Below are 25,441 nucleotides of genomic sequence, written 5' to 3' on the forward strand. Positions count from 1 at the left end.
TGAGATGCTGGAATATAATATTCCAAAAGGCAAACAAATAGGCTTATAATCATGGATAGTTTATTTACCCTCAACAGTTGAGTTCTTTAGGGGAAAAAATGGACCTTTAATGGAATAGAGCATTTTCATTTAGGTCTTAGTATTGAAATGGTTCTGTTCTTAATGTTTTAAAAGGAGCAAAGAAATGGAGAATTGAAAGATGAATACACAAAAGTGAAAGGAGGAAGAAGTAGAATCTCTATTTCTCATATTTAGGGTGATTCAGAATATACAAAACATAAGTATGGGAGGGGACATTAGATGAACCTCACTGTGATCTACAATGAACAAAGGAGAGATGAACACACAGACACACACAAAATAATCTGATGTAGAAATACATCAGCCAATATGGCGGAGTGAAAGCAGTGACTTGCTTGAACTCTCCCCCAAACCGTTCCAAATACCTATAAAAAATGGCTCAAAACAAATTCTAAAGCAGCAGAACCCACAAAAAGACAGAGTGAAACAAATTTCCAGCCCAAGATAACCTGGTTGGTTGATCAGAAAGGTATATTGCGCCAGGTGGGTAGAGGACCACAGTTCGGCGTGGGCGCACAGGCCATAGTGAACCTGGAGCAGGCCTCAGAGGACTGAATCAAGAGCAGCTGCAGTGGTTTAAAGACTTCTCAACCCACAAACACCAAAGACAACTTAGGAGGTCAGTGGGAAAAGACTGTTTTTGTTATGAGAGAGAGAACCTAGGTCCCAGCTCTAATTCCTGAGCATAGCCCTGGGGCGGCAGCTGCTTCCTGAGCTTCTGGCCCACAGACTGAGGGACAATGAAGTGGCTGACCAGAATGGGATTACAGGGATCTCTCTGCTGGTGCAGGATTCTCTTCATTTGCCTATGGTTGGCTCTAGGTCACAGTTCTGGGTGGTAGTCCTGGGGTAAGGAAGAGCACTGGCATGGTGGAGCTTGTAGTGGCGTTGGAGAGGAAATCCTCCTCACAGCTCCAAGACAGAAATGAGTGCTTGTGGTCACTCATAGACTAGAGCACAGGTCAGGAAAGGAGTAAACACCTCACTCTTGATCATAGCACCTTGGAAAATTTACAGGTCCCTAGAAGTATCTCTGAAAACAGCTGCACAAAACCCCTGAAGCTTGGGACAGTACATTCTCCACACTGGAAGCAGACCCCTACCTTAACAAATAGTTTATAACTCAAGTAATTCGCTGGGATCATGAGCAAGCAGCACAAAAAGAGTCTGACTATATTATCTTACTTTGGTGACAAAGAAGAACAAAACATACAGCCAGAAGAAGACAACAAAGTCAAAGCTCCAACATCCAAAGCCTCCAAGAAAAATATGAATCAGTCGCAGGCCTTGGAAGAGCTCAAAAGGAATTTTGAGAAGCAAGTAAGAGAAGTAGGGGAAAAACTGAGAGTGATGCTAAAGTAGACCCAAAAAAATACTGAAGAAAATAACACCTTAAAAAATAGCCTAACCCAAATGGCAAAAGAGGTCCAAAAAGTCAATGAGGAGAAGAATGCCCTAAAAAGCAAAATTGGTCAAATGGAAAAGGAAGTCCAAAAGCTTACTGAAGAAAATACTTCCTTAAAAATTAGAATGGAGCAATTGGAAGCTAGTGACTTTATGTGAAATCAAGGCACTGTAAAACAAATCCAAAAGAATGAAAAATTAGAAAACAATGTGAAATATCTCATTGGAAAAACAACTGACTTGAGGTCCAGGAGAGATAATTTTAAAATTATTGGACTATCTGAAAGCCATGATCAAAAAAAGAGCCTAGACATCATCTTTCAAGAAATGATCAAGGAAAACTGCCCTGATATTTTAGAACCAGAGGGCAAAATAGAAATTGAAACACCAATCTCCTCCTGAAAGAGATCCCCAAAGGAAAACTCCTAGGAATACTGTAGCCAAATTCCAGAGTTCCCAGGTCAAGGAGAAAATATTACAAGCAGTCAGAAAGAAACAATTCAAGTATTGTGGAAATACAATTTTGTCAGTATTAGGGTAGTTGGATGGAAAAAATTGTATGTATGTATGTATGTATGTATGTATAGATAGATAGATAGATAGAGGGCACAGGGTGAGTTGAAGATGAAGGGGTGATATCTGGAGAATAAAATTAAGTGGTGAGAGAGGATTATACTGGGAGAAGGAGAAAGGGAGAGGTAGAATGGAGTAAATTATCTCACAAAAAAAGAAAAAGAAAAGGCTCTTAAAGTGGAGGGGAAACAGGGGAAGGTGAGAGGGAATGAGTGAATCTTATTCTCATCAGATTTGGCTTAAGGAGGGAATAACATACACACTCAATTTGGTATGGAAATCTGTCATACCCTATAGGAAAATGGGGGTGGGGCAAAGGGAACAAGAGAGCAAGCAGATGATAGAGGGGAGGGCAGATTGGGAGAGGGGGTAATCAGAAGCAAACACTTCTGAGGAGGGACAGGGTCAAAAGAAAGAACAGAATAAAAGGGGGACAGAACAGAATTAAGGGAAATAGAGTTAGTTTTTCACAACAGGACTACTATGGAAGTGTTTTGCATAACTGCACACGTATAACCTGTATTGAGTTGCTTGCCTTTTCAATGAGGGTGGGTGGGGAGGGAGGAAGGGAGAAAATTTAGAACCCAAAGTTTTAAAAACACACGTTTTTAAAACATGCTTTCACATGCAATTGGGAAATAAGAAATACAGGAAATGGGGTACAGAAATCTATCCTGCCCTACAGGAAAATAGAAGGGGAAGGGGATAAGAGAAGGGGGGAGAGAGACAGAAGAAGGGCAGACCATGGTAAGGGGTATTCAGAATGCATGCCATCTTGGGGTTGGGGGAAGGGTGAAAATTTGGAACTCAAAATCTTGTGGAAGTGAATGTTGAAAACTAAAAATAAATAAATTAAAAAATAAATAAATAAATGTATCAAACTCAACAGTGAAATAGATGGGGTTGGAAGAAACAGTTACAAGGGAGAAAATCAGGGAAGGAAAAATAACAAGCAAAACAAACTATCTGATTCTAGAGGGAACATTAAAAAATGGAGGTGGTGGGAAGAAAAGGAAAGAACTAGAATCTAAGTGGGTGCCTTAGATTTCCTCTCAGACAATCAGGAAATAGTTGACTAAATTGTAGTTGAATATAACGGAATACTGCTGTGCTGTAAGAAATGACAAAAGAGATGATTTCAGAGAATCTTGGATAGTATGAACTGAAGCAGAGTAGAATGAGAAGAAACAGGAGAACAATTTATCCAAGAACAATATTGAAAAGAAAAAGAAAAAACTCTGAAAACTTAAGACCTCTGATTAAATCACTGACTACCATGTGTCCAGAGGACCTATAATAATGCATGTTACCCTCCTTTTGTCAAAGAGGAGATAGACACATTTGGACATGGCCACTGTATGGATTTGTTTTGCTTGACTATGCTGATTTGCTACAAGTTTCCCCCCCTTTCTTACTCTTGATAGGGGGAAAGAAAGAAGGAAGGAGCTAGCAATAGTAAAGCTACACAGAATGCTCCATCTCCCATCTTTATTTCTGTTGGCAGTCCTCCATGCCTGGATGCATTTCCACCTTACCTCTGCTTTTCAGAATCCCTTGCTTCTTTCAAAAGTTGACTCAAGAATAATCTATACAAAGTTTTCCCTGATTGTTTTAGTTCCTAGTACTCCCCCCCCCAAAAAATTCCCTTTATTTTGTATATATAATTGATACATATATGTGTACAGAAATGGATAAGTTCAGTGTGTGTGTGTGTGTGTGTGTGTGTGTGTGTGTGTGTGTGTGGTTGATTGGCACAACCTGGTGAGAGCACATATTATGTGTAAGAAAGAAGTGATACTCTTAGAATGGTATGTGCAGGACAAACTAAAGAACACTTTCAATATGAAGCTAATCCCTTGAAACTTATTTTATGTCACCATCACATTACTGACATCATACTTTCCAAAGTCACCTTCCAAATACCTAAATCTTATGGCCTTTTCTCAATCATCCTTCTCCTTCACCTCTCTGAAAGCTTTTAACACATCCTCCTTAAAATTTTCTCCTCTCTCCACTTTTCTGAAGCATTACACTTTCTTCCTTTTCTCCTACTTTTGGAGTCATTTCTATCTCCTACTCATTTGGCAATAAATATATGCCCAATGTACTTTTTATGCATATCACATTTCATTTCTAAGAGACTCTTATCAATCTCTTCTTTCTAATAACAGGATAAGAGTAATAGATTAAAATGAAGCTTTAACTCTTAGACTCCTCTTTTAACTTCATGAATCAGAAGACAAATGAAGGAAGAAATCAGTAAATAGTTATCACTGCCCTATCCACAAAAGGAGAGACATGCCTATGATGTGCTTAAATATAACTGAGTATGTTCCCAATTCCCTGGGATCATAGAAAGGAGCTGATAAGACTGTAGTTCAGTCTCCTTATTTTATATTCTGTGTGGGGAAATACCTTACCCAGGACAACAAAACTAGTTAAAATCACTGACAAGGAAAAAATCCAGGCCTGCTGACATTCTGACTAGGGTTCTTTCCACTATACCATAATATCACTCATGCTTTTCATGAGCATGCTCTAAAATAAACTAGACTTCAGAACATGTCTCTGTATTTGTGTGATGGAGATCTCCCAAAAGGCAGTGTCTAGGCCAAGAACCACAAACCAATTCAGTATCTTGGAAATTAAATAAACTACAGAGAGGCTTATGCATGTGCTTGAGCAAGTAACTAGTTCTTTTGGGACTTCTAAAGTAAAATATTTCTGAACCTATTGAATAAAACACTATTAAACACTGTCCTTTTCTAAGCCATAAATTCTTGAGTTTGGTTGAAAGAAAACTCCCACCTTGAGTAACAAAACGTTCTTATATTTCTTTCAGTGGTGAAATATCCTCCCCAAAATGTCTTAGAATACCACCCACACTTTTAAATACATACTATAACCTTTGTAAGGGAATTGCTTAGAAGTATACATGTGGATATACATACACACAAATCATTTTTAATACCCATAATATGCTGGAATTAAAATGGTCTCTAAAGACTATGTGCCTTGAATGCATTTGCATTATATTGCATTACAAGAAAGTGGAGAACTAGTCCTATATTCAGTTACTAGGGGTGGGGGATATATAACTGAACTTTTTTTTGTCATGGGCATTTTTTTTGTCATGAGCAAAGTAATAAGCAAATCAATCAATCAACAAACATTTATATGGAATTTGCTACGTTCTACACATGGTGCTATATAAACATTGGGATACAAAGTCGAAATGAAATAATTTCTGCTCTCAAGGAGCTGATATTCAATTGAAAGAGACAATAAGTATGTTTGTGTATATAAATATACATGTGTGTATACATGTGCATATATGCACAATTATATTTTTATGCATGTATAAAGGCATTGGGTAGGTTTGAATGGCATCTTGAAGGAAGTCAGGGATTCTTCAAGACAGATGTGAAGAGAAAGTGCCTTTGAAACATGGGGCACAGCCAGTGGATAAAGGCAAGGAGATGGGAAATAAGAGAGCTGTATGTGAAAAACAGAAGAAAGAAGGTCTGTTTGGCTGGACAGAGAAGGGGAAAATGTATAATGAGGCCAAAAGCTTAGAGCCAAGTTGTGAAGGGCTCTAAATGCCAAAGGAGTTTATATTTAACTCTAGAGACAATAGGAAGCCGCTCAAGCTTTCTGAGTAGGAAAATAACATGAAAATTACTCATCTGTATTGAATAGACTGAAGTAAGGGGGTAGCCTTGAAATATAAAGACCAATGAGAAGACCACTGTAATAGTCCAGAAAAGAGGTAATGAGTCCCTCAACTAAGGGAGTGGCTGTGTGAGTTGAGAGAAATTGTAGTAAGATATTGTACAGATAGAAATGGCAAAATTAGCAACTGATTGGATGTGTGGTATGAAGAAGAAAGAGGAATAAGGAGAATGCTGAGGTTATGAGCCTGGGAGACTAGAAGAACGGTAGCACCCTGAACAGAAACAGAGTTTCAGTGGAGGGAAGGGAAGAGGAAGATAAGGTCTGTTTTGGACATGTTGAGCCTGAGACTTCTCCTGGACATCCAGTTTTAAATGTCCAATGGATAGCTGGTGATGTGGTATTGGATCTCTGGAGAGAAAGTAGTTAACTACACACAATGATAAATGCTCTAATTTAATATATGCCCTCTCCTCTGCAGTAATCAACTAGAAAGTTCTTCATTTATTACATATTTGTGATGTTCTCTTATTAGCTGTTTTACTTTGTGTAACCTTAAATCATTGGTGTGAGTTGTCTGCCAAGAAATTTTGGATGTTATGTTATTAGAGATAAAAGAAAATTTATAAAATTATAAAATAATTGTGCTTAATATAAATTTTACTTACCAGAGTACAAAATATCATCATCACAAAATACGGAAAACTTGTATTCACTAACCCTAGCACATCAGATCTTACTCTCACAAAGAACTCAAAAAAAACAGTTCCTTTTATTGAAAGGAAACTGTATATGCATGAGTCTCTCAAATCTCCTATAGGGCAGCCAATTTAAACAGTCAGAGAACCATGATTCCTCACACTAAAGAATATTGTGCCATGTGTGAAAATGTTTGAGAACCATTAACCTAAATTACAGATTCATAAACACTGTCAGAGAACTTAGAGATAATCTAGTCCAATTCTTTCTTTTTAAGATAATAAAACCTTCTACAGGTGCCTTTCTTGATTACTCCTTAATTCTGGTGCCTTCCCTCTGCTGATTTTTCCAATTTATTTTGCATATAACTTCTTTGCAAATTGTTTCTCGATTAGACTGTGAACTCCTTGGGGCAAGGACTGTCTTTTTTTTTCCTCTGTATCTTCAGTGCTTAGCATAGTACCTGGTCCATACTAGATGCTTAATAAATGTTTATTGACTATTTGACTGACTGAGAGAGGAAGTGGTTTACTAAAAGTCACGAAGGCCCATGGTAAGCACAACCACATGCAGAATGTGGTCAATGCAAATGACAACCACAAAAAAAAATGAATTTAAGTTCTGATGACTAAAAAATGGAAAAAAAATTGAAGATAGTAAAATCCGTGAGAGCAGGGATTAGGTCATATAATTCTTTTGTATTCCTCATACTGCTTTGGAGAGTGATTGTTGTTATTCAGTCATTCAGTCATGTCCAACTCTTTGTGACCCTGTGAACCATACTGTCCATTGGGTTTTCTTGGAAAAGGTGCTAGAGTGGTTTGCCATTTCCTTCTCCAGTGGATTAAGGTAAACAGAGGTTAAGTGACTTGCCTAGGATCACACTCAGTGTCTGAGGCCGGATTTGAACTTCCTGACTCCATGTCCAGGACTCTGTCCACTGAGCCATCTATCTGCTCCACACACAGTGATAGGCATATAGTATAAGCTCAATATTTACCAAATTAAATTGAAAATATACTATCAGTCACAAGCAAAACTAATACAACCAAAATTAGAAGGAAAGCTTTTTTTTGAAACTGGAGAAAAATTTTACATCATGCTTCTCTGACAAAGGCCTGATTTCTCAAATATATAGGGAACTGAGCCAAATTTATAAAAATAAGAGCTATTCCCTTTGATAAATGGTCAAAAAATATTGATAGGCAGTTTTCAGAAAATGGAATCAGAGCTATCAATAATCACATGAAAAAATGCTCTAAACCAATATTGATTAGAGAAATGTGACAAAACAAGTCTGAGAAACCACTTTGCACCTATCAAATTGGCTAACATGACAGAAAAGGAAAATGACAAATGCTTGAGGGGAAGTGATAAAATTGGGACACTAATACATTGTTGGTGGAGTTGTGAACTGGTCTAGCCATTCTGGAGAACAATTTGGAACTACACCCAAAGGCCTATAAAAATGTGCATACACATACCTTTTGACCTAGCAAACCACTATTAGGGCTGTATACCAAAGAGATCAAAGAAAAGGGATATATGTGTACAAAAATATTTGTATAAGCTCTTTTTGTGGTGGCAAAGAATTTGAAATTGTGGGAATGTCCATCAATTGGGGAATAACTGAACAATTCATGGTATATGATTGTAACGAAATGCTATTGTGCTATAAGAAGTGACGAGGAGGATGGTTTCAGAAAAACCTGGGAAGACTTATATGAACTGGTACAAAGTGAAGTGAACAAAACCAGGAGAATACTGTATATAATAATAGCAATTATTGAAAGGATAATCAACTGTGAAAGACTCAGTTACTCTGATTAAGACAACGATCCAAAACAATTCCAAAGGACCCATGATGGAAACTGCTATTCACCTCCATAGAGAGAACTGATAAGCTCTGAGAGTACATTGATGTATATATTTTTTAAATTTCTCTTGGGGTTTTTTGGTGTGTTTTCTTTTGCAACATGGCTAATATGGAAAATATTTTGCATGACTTCACATGTATTATGTTGCTTACCTTAAAGGGTAGGAAGGAGGGAGAGAATTTGAAACTCAAAAAATTTTTAAATTAATGTTAAAAATTGTAAATGTAGGAGCAGCTAGGTTGCACAGTGGATAGAACTCCAGCCTTGGAGTCAGGGGGACCTAAGTTCAAATCCAACCTCAGACACTTGACACTTAGTAGTTATGTGACCCTAGGCAAGTCACTTAACTCCTATTGCCTCAGCAAAGAAAAACAAAAACAACAAAAAAATTGAAAATGTAATTGGAAAATATTTAATGAAATAAATAGAATATGTTTTAAAAAATAAAACATCAGTGTTACCATGAAATACAGAGAATAATTTTCTATCTACCATATACCTGAGTGTCATTATGTAGAAAGAGGGCTAGATCTAGAGTCAGAAAGCTATGGGTACAAATCCTACCTTCAACTATATGATATTGAATAAGTCACAATCCTCTCTGAGACAGTTTCCTTCTTTGTAAAATGAATATAATAACCCTCACAGGGTTGTTGTAAAGATCAGATGAATCAGTGCAAGTAAAGTACTTTATCAAGTTTAAAATACTATATATAAATGCTAAGTATTATTATTACACCTAATCCCAGGTTTTCAAGGCATAGTAAATGTAAGAGGATGCATGCAGAAAAATTTTGCAGTATCATATTTTTTCTTTTTCTAATTAAAAAAAAACATTCCTTTTTTTGCATCCCCAATTCTCTCCCTCCCTCCAGACTCCTATTTTAAAAACCTATTATAACTTCAGATGGAGTGAAATATCAATATTTCAATAATACAAGTATCTATTATGGCATCAGTACAGGGACACCAATCAACCAATGTGGATCATAACCAACTGGTCTTCCAAGAATTGTGGCTGAAAAATCACCACCCTGCAGAAGAAATCACATAAATAACTAATGGGGGAAAAGAATAAATAGAATAAAATAGAATAAAAAAAATCCCCAAAATTCTGGGAGTAAATATTAATCATCAGTAATAGGTTACATAGCAATGGGCAACTAGGATTTTTAATGATTCACAGTAATAATGAGCAATGACAAGAGAACTTAATGAAGTACTCATTTTACTTTTAATGTAGACACACTGGCAGACTGATAATTCAACTTCTTTTTGCTAGCAATATCTAATAACAATATCTGAAATATATTAAATAATATAATCAATTAATATACAAAAAAAAATTTAAGTAACCAAGACAAGCAGGGCCAAGGTATTTGTGTAGTAACCTAAGCTGGAATCCCTCAGTCTGGGCAGAGAAGCCAGGCTGCCTCAGAGCCAAGGCCATGAACTACAACAGACTCTGCAAACAGACACTATGTGGCCAGCAGCCAGGTTGAATAAGTATTTAATGTACATCTTTCAGCTGCAGTTCAAACACAATGGGGAATTAAGAACATTCAGAAGTCAATAAAATAACTGGAGCTCCTTGGATGAAAGAGAATTTCATAAAATCCAAATACATCTAAATCCTAAATATCATTAATCTAAACTACATACACTAAGGACCTCAAATTCCCAAGGTCTTGCTTAATGTATCAGCTTACAGAACAATTCTAATGTATTCAATCATATTGTACTCAGGTCAGATTGGTGGAAAACTAAATTCTATTTCTGAAGTTAAAGGGTAGGGGAAAGCATTTCCTCCAAAAAAATATTAACTAAACAAGTTCAAGTCTGGCAAGGCAATGAAAATACTGTTAGCAAAAAAAAAAAAAAAGACAAAGAAGAAAACAACATAACTATGTGACACAGAGGAAATGTGGCAAGAGTGGTTAGAATAAGAGAAAAGGGGAATTTTCATGCTTCTGTTGCAATCCCAAGCTGACCACTGCCACATACATCGGGGTAAAGTATGGTACTATGTTTCTGTTCCTCCATCTGTTTACTGGAGTTTTCCTTGTTTGGTTTTATATTGACAGGATCAGAGAAAGTTCTGGTTTGTCTTTGTGGTATAGACAACTCTACAATTCTGTAGTGTTTGTTTGTTTGTTTTAGTTAAAAAAAAGAATCTAAAATAACTGATAAAAAGTTTAAAAAGTAATAGTAATGCTTACAGAAACTCAGACTAATAGGTTCAATGTAATTAAGAAAAGAATAATATCTTTTCTAAGCAAGCCACAAAACAAAACAAAACAAACCCAAAAACATTTAGTTCAGATTAAATGCAACCTTGGCTCTTATAATTGAAAATCCATTTTAACCAAAATTTGCTCAATCCTAAACAATCTATATTAATAATGAATTAATTCTGGAAGGCTAAAAAACAAAAACAAAGTTAACGATCAAAGCAAAATGATTCCCTCATAAACTAAATTTCAAAATATTATAAATTTGTAGCCCTAATTCCTGTGTGTGACTTGGATATGCAAATGCACAGCTGAGTTTCCTATTATGCTGCCGAATGAGGTTACTATTACTCAGAATGTGTTTCCTAACAGGGGTTCTGGGACTGGAACTGATAGACTGTATCTAAATGCAGAACTCTTCTATGTGTGGAACCACTTTTAAAACCATAGGGCCTACTGTACCTTCGGACCAGTTTGGAGTTACTAAATCCAATTCTGTGGTCTTAGAACAGGAGTTCTTAAGATGGGTTCTTAATTTCAGGACATCTGTGAACTTTTTTTTTTAATTTTGATAATTGTATTTCAATAGTTTCATTTGTAATCCAATGTGTTTTATTTTATGCATTTTAAAATATTATTCTGAGAAGGGTTCTTTAGACTGTCAAAGCTGCCCATCACACACACACACACACACACACACACACACACACAAGGTTAAGAGCCTTTGATTTGGAAATTTAAGGAGAAAAACCAATAAGCCTCACCCAAAATTTCACAGCTAAATTCTGATCAACTTACCTCAACTTCTACCTTTGTGAAGAGCTGGCAGAATGTAAGTATGCAAAGCTGAATGCTGGAGGAGGGAGAAAGGGACAATGCCATCTTTATATAAGAACAAAGAAATTATTTAATGCTGTGCATTATTCTTTTCATTTCCATAGCATCAGACAACATAAAATTTTATTTTCAAAAATGTCCCTTTTCTACTGATAATGCTCCATAATAATGTGTTGCAGGCTTGAAAATTTATCGTTGCTGTGCAAAAATTAAAACCATGAGGTATTTGTGAGTCTGACAGCTCAGCAGACTAAATATCAAATTTAATCTTTCCAACAAGAACCTATTTAACACTTCACTTTAAGGTCTATTAGACAGCATGAATCTATTAAACATAACCCTAAGCTTCTAATCTTTTCTAATGGATATTAGAAATCATTTATCCTTTTCCTTTAAAGTAGTAGCTTGCAGGGTGTATATCCTTATCATGTCATACAGCATTAGACAGTATTCTGAGAAGTTCTAAGCTTTGTTTTAAAACAAAATTAAGACTTTCATTAAAATTGGTTAAAACCTTTCAAAGACTAGTTCTGAAATGGGAGATTTCTGGCAGATTTCTTAACTCCTTAAAGATGATATTTTTCACTCTTTTTTTTAAACTTTTCACAAAAGCATTCATCTATAAGTCTTCTAAAAAATCTATGATCCATGCTTGAGTTTGGGAGTTCTGAACTGCAGTGGGCTAAGCCAATTTGATGTCTTCACTAAGTCCAGCACTGGTATGCAGAGTCCCAAGGACCAGGAGTCCACAATGCTGCCTAAAGAGGAGTGAAGTGACCCAGGTCAGAAATGTTACAAGACCAAACTTCTGAACGTCAGTAATGAGATCAGCCCATGATGGAATTCTTCTAGACTGGGTGAGACAGGGAGACTCAGTGCATGAATGTATACGCATATACATGTGTGCATGAATGGGTACATATACACATGCATAAGCATATACATATATGTATACATGCACATATATGATTCAATTATGGAGTGCAATGTAGTATAATAGATTCTTATTCAAAACAAAAAAGACCAAGTTGATTTTTTTTTAAATCAGACATATTTTTGGAGCTGAAAAATTAACTCACAGAGAAAAATATTACTCTAAGTAGCCAAGGATTTTTTTGAAGGCGGAAGTCAAAAGAAGAAAGCTAGGAAATATGAGGTTTACCACTTCCATATCCAATTATATGAGAGGCAGTGTTGCATAATGGATAGAGAACTAGACATGGAGCTAGGAAGATACATGTCTGAGTGCTGCCTCTGACATATATTGGCTGTGTGGCCCTGTGCAAATCTTTAACTTCTCAGTGACTGAAGCAACTCTCAAGAGTATAAGATGCAGAGAAGGTGCCAATCTCAACCTGTACTGGAAAGGGAGTTTGCTTATTTGGGTATCCCCAGGTCTGATGAAATCAAAAGTCTGGACCCTATCTATCTTCCTCATTCTAAATTGTTAATTTAACCAACTTTTCTCACAATTTCCAGCCAAAACTGAAAAGATCTTTTCACTTCTAGCAAGGAAATATACTTAATTCTTGCTTGTTAATGAAAGAAAGTAGTGGTAGTATAGAGAATTAAAAAATTATTCTAATCAGATTTTGAAATTAACATTTATACTTGAATTTGAATATGTTGCTTTGAGAGTTCACCACCTTGAAATTGCTTTTTACTGTTGATAGTCCAAAAAGAGAGCCTCAAGAAATATAACTATTTTCACAAGGTACACTACCATCCACTCTAGTTTTCTGAAAATTTATGACATGATTTTACCTCCTCCTTTTAAAATTCTCTTTTTCTGTAATATTTGGCAAATATTCAAATGATGATATATCAAAAGATGTAGAGTAGGTAACTGAATATTTCTTCCTGAGAAGTCAAAGATAAGACAGATTCAGCTTTTAAGATTAAGTTTTCTTCGAGTCTATTCTTCCATGTTTTTCGCACTTGCCCCCTTGGCTGAATTAGAACATGAATGAAATGAGCAGAAATATCTTACAATAATTAAAGTCAAACATGATTGAAATATAAGTAAAATATTATATTAAATATCTATGCTACTCTATGGTATGATGACTTTTTTGAGGGGGTGAAGGTATTGATTTTTAATGTCATTAGTACAGTGAATTCCTGGAAGAGAAACCTCCTAAAATAAAACAGAATAGCAACTACGATTCCCAGAGAGTTGAGTGGGGTACTGAGAGGATGAATGACTGAATGATTTGCCCAGGATGACAAAGACAGTATGTGTCTGGGGGAAATATTTGAACCTACGTCTTCCTGACCATGAGGCCAGGTCTCTATCCACTATAACACAATGCCTTTTTTCCAGGCAGTCTGTATTTTCTGCAACAGTCTTAATTTTGAGAAAAGAATTTGCATTTTTAACTAGGTCATGTAAAAGGATATTTGTATCAGAACACACACCAATTTTTTATTTGAAATATATGGTTATTATTTATCTATGGGTATCATTTGAGTACCCTATAAGTTGTTGATTTTGTTGTTGTTGTTGTTCACTTGTTTCCGTCATATCTGACTCTTTGTGACCCCATCTAAGGCTTTCTTGGCAAAGATACTAGAGTGGTTTGCCATTTCTTTCTCCAACTCATTTTACAAATGAGGTAACTGAGGCAAAAAAGGTTAAGTGTCTTGCTCAGGAATGTACAGCTAAAGAGTGTCTGAGGTCACATTTGAATTCAAGTCTTCTGGACTCCAGGCCTGGCGCTCAACCCACTGCACTACCTGGCTATCCTTTACTGATTTTAGTGATGTATATAAGAAAATAGAGAAAATGAATACCATAAAAAATACAAGTTATGATTGAAGGGATGGTGAAATGTTCGGCACTATTGAATTGTATGACAATGTGCATGATGAATATCTTATCATTGAAGGAAATAAAAATTATTTTTCCTCAACTATTTCTAAACTATTAAGTCACTAATCCACTCTATCATCATGTGGATAAAATTATTTGAGCTAAACACATGCTCAGACAGGGAACAAAATAGGACATACTGAGCATGTACCATGAAGATATGTTTGAAACATAGATGCTCCTCCAGTAGCTTCCTGTCACCAAACGTCAAACTGGCTCAGAACTCAATAATAGTGAATTAAACACAAGAATTCTTTGTGAGAAAGAGAACACTGATAGAATATTTTAAATTGCTATTTCATAATCAATTTAATAAGAATGAAACAATTTCAGCTTTTCTTACATACTTCTTAAAGAACTGCTGATGTTTAACATTTTTTTAAACAATGTTAATTTAGGAACAAAAGTAAAATCTGGTGTCTCCAGATATCCAACACAAATTTAGATTCACTACACCAAGTACTGATAATACTGTTATTTTTCTGGGCCCATAAATTTGAAGCAAGTTGTCACTGACTAACCTGCTTCTAACAGAATAAATTCAAAACTGAAGCATTATCTGATCACAGTAAATCTGATTAAGCCTCAAGCAATGGAAAAGTCTAACACTGAAATTTTTTCACGTAAAACTAAACACATTACAAAATGAATTAGCAGGCTATTTTTCCAGAAATGACAAAAATCTTCAAAGATCATCCTGATACTATGCAGAATCTGTATTTGGTATATCAGAACACAAGGATTTACCTGATGAGCAATGCTACTTTCTACCAGGACTTGCCATTCACTTATCAGTTAGAAGATTCAAAGCCTCTGACATAAAACTTTTACAAGAAATGACAAAAACAGCTTTGTGAACTAAAAGACCTGTTTTCCCATCACTAATAATAGATATATCCTAATCTAAATGCTTAGTGGTAAAATATACAACTTACAATGTATATCCCTGCCATGTCCAGGTCACAGTATCCTAAAACAAAAAGAATACTCAGAATGTTAGTGGGGGATTGAGGTGGGAGAGAAAGACTAAATTATTTGTAACTAAATTTCTTACTGTATTGTTTCAGAATATTCAAATTTACAAATGCATTTAATAAGTTGGAAATTTTTGTAAGGGTTATCATCTGTTTCTACACGGAAATAAATTATACTAAAAATTCTTTTAACATTTATGTTCAGAAATGTTTGGCTTTTATTTGAAGGGAGCAAGTAGGTAATTTTAGAGATGACAATTTCATGTTGAAATTAAAAATTAAATTAGAAACAAATCTCAAAAAAGATAACATTAAGAGGAAATACTGAGGAGGAATGCAGAGTAAAAGAATGTGAAAACATAATAAATTCAAACTTATGATCAGATGCATATCTTGCTAAATTTTATTGAATTTAATTAGTGCCCCCTTTTTTCAAGGGACCAGAGGGGAAAGAAAAACTAGCTTCTGAACTGGAAAGGTTTTTTTTAGTTAAATAAAAGCTACCAGGGGCTTCCTGACTTCAGTAATGAAGATTAGGTACATCTTTCCCCTTTAACAAAACAGAAAGGTGCAAACAACTGATTTAAAAACAAAAAAACAACAAAATACTAATCCTCAGAGCCAATAATATTCCCCCTCTGTACTCCTCAACATTCCATCTCCAGATTCAAATGTGAGCCTATCATCCAAAGAAAACATATTTGCTCTTCTAAAAACTAAGTGTTAAGCAAAATGTGACCCTAGATATACTGGTACCATTAGTGGCAAATAACCACGCAAATGTTAGGTAGGACCACAAAAATCTACTGAATGTTTAAAATGTTTGAATTTTTTTCCATTAGTAATTTACAGTGCTTACCAACTTATTTGGATATCTCAGAAGTACTGGCTGCACTGGAACTCCTGGAATGAAGGCTCCTAAAACCACAAAGAAATTTTGCAATTTGTCTTTTGTATCAATGAAAACTATTTAAACAAAGAAAAGAATACACTATTTAAACAGTAGAGAAAAATGTGATATACTAAACAGAGGTCAGACTCAGAGAGAAAGCCCCAGGTTGAAGATCTGCCTCTGACACATTCTAGATGTGTGATTATCACAGAAAAATCACAATCTCATCACTCGTTTATCTCTCTCAGACTCAGTAATAGGCCAGTGCTCATCCACACTCTTAGGAAATTCTTTATGTAGGTGAAATCTCAGAGCTGGGTCCCATAGCTTCCCCTCAAAATGAATAAACAGTATAAATATCAGAGATTTTGACAAATGTTATAGTCTTATAAGGCAGTTAGATGATCCAGTGGATATAGAGCACTGGGCCTGAAGTCTGGGAGGCCTGAGTTCAAATCCAGCCTTAGACACTTACTGTGTGACCCTGGGCAAGTTACTTAATCTCTGCTTGCCTCAATCCACTGCAGAAGGAAATGGCAAACTATTTCAGTATCTTTGCCAAGAAAACCCCATGGACAGTATTGGCCATACTATGGTCCATGAGATCACAAAGAGGTGGATATGACTGAACAACAATGTTGTCTTATAAAAACAAGTGAAAATTTAGAAGAATTTCAGAGAAACTGAAGAAAATGTCAAATTCTTGGGTTTTTTTTTCATGTCACTCCAAGTTTAGGAATTGATGTAGAAAGCAAAAACTCTGGGGAAACAACCTGTTGAATCTGCTTGATCATTTAAAGACCCAGATTCTGGCTCTATCCAATGGGAGAGAAGAACAGAACATAAGACCAGCATGCATGGATTCTTACATATAAAAAAAAAATGCAATAAATTTTGTGCCTTTACAAAGCCTGAAAACTTTTTCTGGATATAAATATTCAGATAAATACCCAATAGCTATATCATATTTTTTTAATTACATTCTTTCTTCAATCAACAAAAATCCTCTTCTTCCTTCCCACACTTTCCAATTCCACCAAGAAAGGAAAAAAACAAAACCCCTACTGAAAAATTTATAGTCAAGCAAAATAAATTCCCCCCCAATTTCGACAAGTCCCCCCAAAATATATTCCCATCTGCATTATGAGCCCATCATTTTTCTGTCCTGAGGTGGGGAGTCTGCTTCATCATGTCTCTCCTGGAATCCTGGTCGGTCACTGTATTGATCAGAATTGTAAAGGCTTTCAAACTTATTATTCAATTTCATGGGTTATTATCAATTCATTTGAGATGGCAGCATGATATAGTAAAAAGGACTCTAGATTTTTAGCTAGAAGACTTGGATTTGAATCCTAACTCTGTCACTTACTACTTACCTATATAACGTTGAGTTACGGAGCTTCAGTTTCCTCATTCTTGAAATGAGGGCCAAACGATCTCTAAAGACCATGATAGCTTGAAAATCTATGTCCCTTCAACCAATTTTATACCTATTTGTCAAAACAAACTATTAAAATTCACTCACCTGGCTTAAAAGTGATCAGACAGGTACGATTAGTGCAGGTGCCTTCTGGGAAGACTAGTAACTTGAGAGAGCAAGGAATATATTTATTATTTCAGTCTCATTAACAGATTAGCATTTTATGTAACAATTACTACATAATTGTTGTCAGTTCCATTTTTAAATGCTCTAAAAAAGCAAAGGATAACACATGAGAATGGATAGAAGTGACTGATTTTTCTTTCAGTTTCCCTCTAAAAGGTAGTAATGATGGTGGAATCCTCAACATGACTACAATAACAAGATTTCTGAATCTTGCACATAGCTAGCACTCAAAAATGCTTGTCGTTGTTAATAATGATGACTCAAGCTAACTTGAAACACAGAGACACTGGGCTCCAATAAGACTTGCACTGAAATGAGTGTGTTCTAGTTTTCCTTCTACCTTTTCATACCTTGTCAAACAATTTCTTAGTTCTTCACTTCAGTTTTCCCTTTCAGAAACTGTAGTAACCTTTTATCACATATGCCTCAAAACTAATTTTTGAAATGCTCATAAAATGTTTTACTGAGCAAGACAACACATAGAATACTACTTTACAATAAATAACTAATGTTTATATCATGTTTTAAGGTTTGCAAAGCACTTTAGATATATGATTTCACTTGATACTCAGAACAATCCTGGTGAGGTAAGTGCTATTATCACCTCCATTTTACAGATGAGGAAACTGAGGCAAAAAAAGGTTAAGTGACTTGCCTGGGGTCATGCAGTTAGTAAGCAACTGAGGGGAAACTTGAACTCAAGTCTTTCTGAATCAAAGTCCAGAATTCTTTCTGCTATACTACCTAGTGGCCTAATAAGCCATTTGCAAAATGTAAATAATAAATAAGTACAACTCTCATCCTCTCATTAAAAATGATTCCTGACGATGCTGATATGATGATATTAAAGCAGTATTTCATTTGATCATCATTGTTGCTGTTTGGTTGTTTCAGTCATGTCCAACTCTTCCTGAACCCATTTGGGGTTTTCTTGGCAAAGATACTCGAGTAGTTTGCCATTTCCTTCTCCAGTTCATTTGAAAGATGAGGAAACTGAGGCAAACAGGGTTAAGTGATTTGCCTAGGGTCACACAGATGGTAAGTGTCTGAGGCCGGATTTAAGTTAAGATTAAGATTCTACAAATTCATTTCTAACAACAAATAGATATTGAGTAAAGGTGTGGCCTAGAACTCAGTGAAATTAGCACAATTGGTCCTGGGCAACATTTTTCTTTCATTCCAAAAACCATCTTCCCAAAAAAAGAAGAGCAGAATGAATGATTAAAAATAAGTAAATATGTTTAAGGACACATTTGATTTATTAATATATATGTATATATGTTTAAGAACACACACATTTGATTCATATTTATCAATTTAATCATTACATACTGAACAACTAGAAAGTACCCAGTTCAGAATCAAGATCTCTTTTGTGGCAATTAGATCCAGAATGTTATCTTTAGAGGATTTTTTATAGTTCAGAATAAAAATGTAACCAAAGAATATTAAGATTTAAAAATATTTTTAATTCAAGTCCTTGATGTAACAAAGGAGGAGACTACACAATTCAAATCAACAAATATCTATTAAATACCTACTATGTACAAAACATTTGATGCATGTTGCAGAGTATAGAAAGAAGAAAAAAATACAGTCTCTGCTATCAAGAAATGTCTAATCTAGCAATTACTATAAAGCATTTGTCATTTACTTGCTCTGCCAAGAATGTAGAGAATATTATTTAAAAATCTAGTAAGCACAGATTGCATTAAATTGAAATTGCACAAATAAAATCAATGTAGCTAGAATGAGAAGAGAAATAGTAAAATCTTTACAACAAATATATCAGATGAAGGTCTGATATCCATAGTATATAGTGAATAATTTACAAATATATAAAAATAAAGGATAGTCCCTAATGGATAAATGGTTAAAGGATATTAACTGACAATGACTGAAAGAATAAATGCAAACTAATAACAACAATATGAAAGAATGTTTCAAATCACTAACAAGAAAAGAAAATTAAAATAACTCTGAGGTTTCACCTCACATCCATTAGATCTCTTGTTATTATTGTTCAGTCATTTCAGTCATGTCCAACTCTTTGTGACCCTATTTGAGTTTTCTTGGCAAAGATACTGGAATGGTTTGCCATTTCTCTCTCTACGTCATTTTACAGATGAGGAAACTGAGGCAAACAGGGTTAAGCTACTTGCCCAGAGTCACACAGCTTGTAAATATCTGAGGCTAGATTTGAACTCAGGTTTTCCTGACTCCAGGCCAAGCATTCTATCCACTGCACCACCTAGCTGCCTTCAGATCAGCAGACATCAAAAAGGTGAAAATGGTAAATGGTGAAGGGGCTATGGAAAGACAGGTATACTAATGCACTATTGCTACACTCAATCCACTTTACAAAATAATTCATAATTATGATTTTAAAAGTGCTTCAAGTGTGCATATATGCGCTTTAGCCCAGAGAGGTAACCACCAAGCATATACTCCAAAGAGATCAAAGACAGATGAAAAGGTACCATACACACAAAATATTGATAGCAGCAATTTTTGTAGTAGCAAAGAACTGGAAACAATAGATGCCCATCTACTGGGGAATGGCTGAAAAAATTAAGGTATATGAATGCAGTGGAATATGTTTATGTCAAAAAGAATGATGAATATGAAGAACTCAAAGACTCGTATGAACTGATGGAGAGTAAAGTAAGCAGAACAAGGACCACTGACATCAGAGGTGTGAAACTTGGGTAGCTGGTTGCCAGCAGCCACAAACTCTTAAGAGCTGCCCAAATCAGATTAAAATGTAATAAAAAAAAATAAGAACACAACACAACAAAGATAATGTTAATTACAGTTTTCTAAGTCAATACGCAGCCTGAAGGAATTAATTTCTATTTGAGTTCAACACCACTGACTACATTGATGACTACATAAAAACAGCAATGAAAGACTTCTGAACTCTGATCAATATAGTGACCAATTATGACTTCAGAAGAATGATGATCAAGGAGGCAGCAGCCTAGAGGTAAGAATAAGGCAGACGTTTTCATATATAACTGATAATGTCCTTTCGTTTTACTAAACTTATTTTTTTTTATAAAAGGAAGGTTCTATTTTTTGTTTGCTTTTTGATAAGGGAAGAGTCAGTAGAAAGTGATAGTGATGTTTTTAAAAAATCAATAAAACATTTTAAAAATCTAATAAGTAAAAAAAAGAAAAAATCTAATAAGTACATTAAGTATTATCAAATGCAAACATACATAAATTAATAAATCTACAAACTCATAAAAAGCAGGTTCTGAAGAGAAGTAAATATATTTTTACCTGTGGCCATTCACCTCTTGAAGTGGCTCTTTTTCTTATTTCATTTATTGTGGTCTTCCGAGAATCAGGGTCTACACGGGACACCAGTACTGGCTGAATAGCTCTTAATACTCCTTTTAAAAAAAGTAAAAAACCCCAGATAATGTTCTTGGTTAAAAGGTAGTAAGCTAAGTGACAAATAATTCAAACTAACAACAACAACAAAATACATAAACATTTTTTTATATCGGTCTATCAAAAGGAATCAGTGTTTTCCTTTTGGAGGGAGGGGAGTGGTGGCAAAGAAGCCTTCCAATTCAAGGAATTTAGGTTCCATTTCCAAGATCAAAGTGGATATTTAGCCAAAAATTTATTTTGCATTAATTGGCTTGAGAAAAGGAAGGTAAAAGAACATAAAAAGTAGCTAATACAATCTTTTTACAACCACACAGTGGCTTTTTCTTACTTAATGCTAAATTTAAATTGAATTCTAAGAGGTACTATGAAGATTTAATATGTGAAAATGTGGATTTATACAAAAGATTTCATTTAGATATTTTACAGCAATATCTCCTTCAGACAAAGAGTAAAACATCTAGTATAGCACACAAATTTATTTTTTTAGATAGGGAGCCTCTTCCACCGATTTGGATCAGTACCTTCTCAGCAATTTATAGGTTAAGTGACCTGCTCGTGGTCACACAGCCAGGATACCTCAGAGTAGAGACTTGAACTTAAATTTACCTGACACTCAGGTTGGCTTTCTCATCCACCAAATCACAAAGAAAAAACTATCTTTATTATTTATACGATAAAGAAGGAAGCACCAACAGCACTCCTCCAGAGCAATCTAAGCAGTCACATATGAGATGAAAACAGGGAGCAGTTACTCAGAGACAGGTGCCTTAGGGAGAGACCACAGCTCCTTGTGGGAAAAACATTTCATTCACTTCATTATTATATTTTATGGCAGTAAACATTTATTGTTTTTTTCACTACATATTTTATGTCATCATTTTAAAAAATAAATATTGACTCTTCGTGGAGGTTTTTGTAGGCAGTAATGAAGAAAGCATAAGCATTAAGGAAAGATTTCATACACCAGTTGGATGACTGATCTCTGTCTCATTCCCTCTCTATCTTGAAGAGAAATTCATTCAACACTGTATTAACTATGGCAATATCATAGGGCTCTCAATTTGGGCTTGTTTTGAAAATTATTTAACACTACCTGATAAATTAAGAATTTTAATTACAAAAAGGTACAATAGTAGGCTGGATCAGATTTAAATGATGTACAGTAAAATAGATACAATAGGTAAATAAAAATGTAGTGTTCCCTAAATAATCTTCTTAAAATAAAAAGTTAGTCAACAAATCATATCATCCTTTTTAATTTTTAAATGTGAACACAAAAGCATGTCATTTGTGTTACCTACAATACTTACTGCCAATCAGTGGGACATGTGCATTCTCAGTTCTTGATACAATAGAGGGTAATCCAGCAACAACACAAGCAATTCCATCAAAGAAGGTTGAGTGAGGAGCTACAATAAAAATTGGTGCTTCCACTGGACTTGCTATTTTTCCTTTCACTCTAACCAGGAATCCCATTAAAAAGAACATAACGCGACCTAGGAACTTCAGGGCTGGGTGAGTAAGTGCCCTTTTAAAAAATAAATGCAAAGAGAATATAATTAGTTTTACTAGTTGATGGCAGTAACAAGATGACTTTCATTCTCAAGTGTAGCAAGAAATTCAAAGCATCACAACATATCAAAAATAGGGATCAGTAATGGACCTGTAATTTCACTGGGAATTTGTGGAATTTCCTTTCACCAGAGTTGATCATTACCTTCTCTGCAACTTAATAGCCTTAGAGGGATGTCCTAGAGAGCACCGAGAGGTAGTTTGGCGTAATGGCCATAGAACTGACCTTGGTGACCTTAAGCAAGTCATTTAATCTCTCAGTGCCCTAGGCAAGGGTCTAAAACTAGCAAAAATATGCAAGGTATGACTACAGAGTAACAAGAGAGGATTTCTTCCAGGGCTCTCTTCTAAAATGCCTCTGAAAGTCATTTCCAAATAGCTCTTAAATTATTTAACACTTAAAATCATTCGAATAGTGTTGAGTACTGTTATCTCCCAAAGCGTCTGCTTTAAGGACAATATTCATTTGTGGTTCTAAATCTAAGTTATTATATACTTGTTTATTTTTTTTGAAAAAAAATCTGTCATATTAACAACTTTAGAGACACACTCCATTTCTGATTGATAGATAAACTAACAAATCAAAAACACTTAATACCCATCTTATTCATCAGATGTGACTTTAAAAGATTTGTGGGAGCTTCCAAAAATCAAGTCTACCCTCCTAAGGTAAAAATTTGCCACCAAAACTTGAACTATTGAACCATTCTTGAACCATTCAAAAGAGTTTGCCATAGATTCTAAATGTATGACCAAAGGAAGAGTTACAAAAATAATAAAATCAGAATTTTAAAGCTTAAAATTTTTGATCAGTGACCATTTACTTTGAAAGGTACACAACTTATGTGTATGGATTAGTCCTGTCATGTTGAATTTTTTAAAAATCAGAATGATTACTTTTTTTGACACACCTGCTATTTACTTTAGTCTCTTACAATTTACTGGATAGAAGGGACATTTACTAAAAAGCATAGGGCTGGGGAAAAAAAATGAGTCATAATTTTTTCGTCCTCCCCAGATGTACTCATGCCATTCTGGAAATGTAGCTATCTACCTCTGCAAAGCCATGGAAAAAACTCACGTAGAAAGAAAAATGAAAAGAATGTGGCTTTGGGAGATGGACTAAGACATGTTAGAAAACTAAGGAAAGGTACAGGAAAGTTTGGATTTGTGGTAATCAAAATAGCATTGTACATACTAATTGAGTATTTTTTAGAACCATTATCCTGTTTTTGCAAAAACTGAGAGAGCAGAACTTAAAATCATATTGTGATATTTACTGCAAAAACAGACAGCTTTATTGTATTTAATAAGACTCATATTGTTGCAAGGTATTAATGCCAAATTAATTCTTTGAAAAAATAAAATTATAAAGGTGATGATGATAGCTAGCATTTATATACTGCCTACTATGTGCCACTCACTGTGCTAAGCACTTTACAAATAACATCTCATTGGATCTTCACAACAACTCTGGGAGATAGGTGCTATAATTATCCCCATTTTAAAACTGAGGAAACTGAGACAGACAGAGGTTAAGTGACTTGTCTAGGATCATGCAGTTAGTAAATATCTGAGGTTGGTTTTGAATTCAGGTCTTGCTGACTCCAGACTCAGCACTCTATCCACTGTACCACTTAGCTATCCATTTAGGTATGGCATTTAGACAAAACTGGCATACTGACTGAGTTTGGGCAGGTTTTTCTTACTCCTCAAGCACTTAATGTTTAGCCATAAGTATTGCTTACCTCCTCCAACCTGCGACTGGATGTGTCAATTTTTCTGGTAAGCCTACTGTTGCAACTGCAGCAAACGGCCAAGCCATTACCAAAATCAATGCAACAAACATGGCACGGATTGGAAGCAAAATACTTCCCAAAAGGAGAATCTGAAAATTAAAGTTGATAAAAATGGATAAATGGAAATTGTTTTGACAACAAAGCTCATTAAACTGTGCTATAAAATGGAAATGTGCAATAGCTATTGCCTTAAAGAGAACTGCTGTAATTTGAAATTATCCCTGTGTAATTTATTTGTTGGACTAGACCTGTGGCTTCATTAGTATAAGGAACTTTCAAAGAGAAAATTCAGTCTACTAATGAAGATCAATATCTGTTCTTCAAGTGACAGTTATAGGATTGCCTGGGATGCTGAGAGGTTAATTGACTTGCTCAGGGTCACAGGACCAATGTGTGTAAAAAAAAAATAGAACTTGAACCCAGGTCTTTCTTAGCCCAAGAACTTTTTTTTTACTTTTTTAAAATATATTTTATTTTTACATGATCTATATTTCTTCTTATATTCTTCCTCCCTCCCTGCCCTCCTCTGCCTCAAGAGCTATCCCTCATATTAAATAATTTTTGGGGGGGGGCGGAGAAAGAAAAATGCAGACTAGAAAAAAATCAGCAAAATTAATAAATACATTTTTAAAATATAAATAAAATTATTTTTAAAAATCAAAGGCAAAGTTACATATTGGTAGACACTCTAACTCTAAGGAGTGTGGGGAGATATCTTCTCATATATCTTCTTTGGAGGCCAACCTTTTTCTTTGTAATTTTAAACCATTTGTTTTTGTTTTGTTTTGTTTTGTTTTGAGCTCCTTGATTTTTCCATTTACATTGCTGTGGTCATTGTGTAAACTGGGATTTTTGGCTAAGCTTGCCACATTTTGTATTGGTTCATATGTCTTTTTTAATGTCCTTTCATGCTTTTCTTCATGTATCTTATTTGTTATTTCTTACAGTAC

At 35.0% G+C, this 25,441-nt stretch overlaps 1 protein-coding gene across 2 annotated transcripts in view; it reads right to left on the minus strand.

The window, feature by feature from the left end:
- Window positions 1-25,441, minus strand: part of LPCAT2 (lysophosphatidylcholine acyltransferase 2) — a 91,735-nt gene that overhangs the window by 55,605 nt on the left and 10,689 nt on the right. Inside the window, exons 2-8 of one of the 2 annotated variants that reach the window (XM_027869545.1) lie at window positions 24,441-24,580; window positions 22,431-22,648; window positions 21,004-21,116; window positions 17,638-17,641; window positions 16,080-16,138; window positions 15,182-15,216; window positions 11,336-11,390 (exon numbers count right to left, since the gene is read on the minus strand). In XM_027869545.1, coding sequence (XP_027725346.1) covers window positions 11,336-11,390; window positions 15,182-15,216; window positions 16,080-16,138; window positions 17,638-17,641; window positions 21,004-21,116; window positions 22,431-22,648; window positions 24,441-24,580 — 624 coding nt within the window. Of the gene's footprint in view, window positions 1-11,335; window positions 11,391-15,181; window positions 15,217-16,079; window positions 16,139-17,637; window positions 17,699-21,003; window positions 21,117-22,430; window positions 22,649-24,440; window positions 24,581-25,441 lie in introns of both variants that reach the window. The other variant, XM_027869544.1, reaches the window with a different exon arrangement.

The sequence above is a fragment of the Vombatus ursinus genome, unplaced genomic scaffold (assembly GCF_900497805.2).
Source record: "Vombatus ursinus unplaced genomic scaffold, bare-nosed wombat genome assembly UNPS02014793.1, whole genome shotgun sequence".
Taxonomy (NCBI): Eukaryota; Metazoa; Chordata; class Mammalia; order Diprotodontia; family Vombatidae; genus Vombatus; species Vombatus ursinus.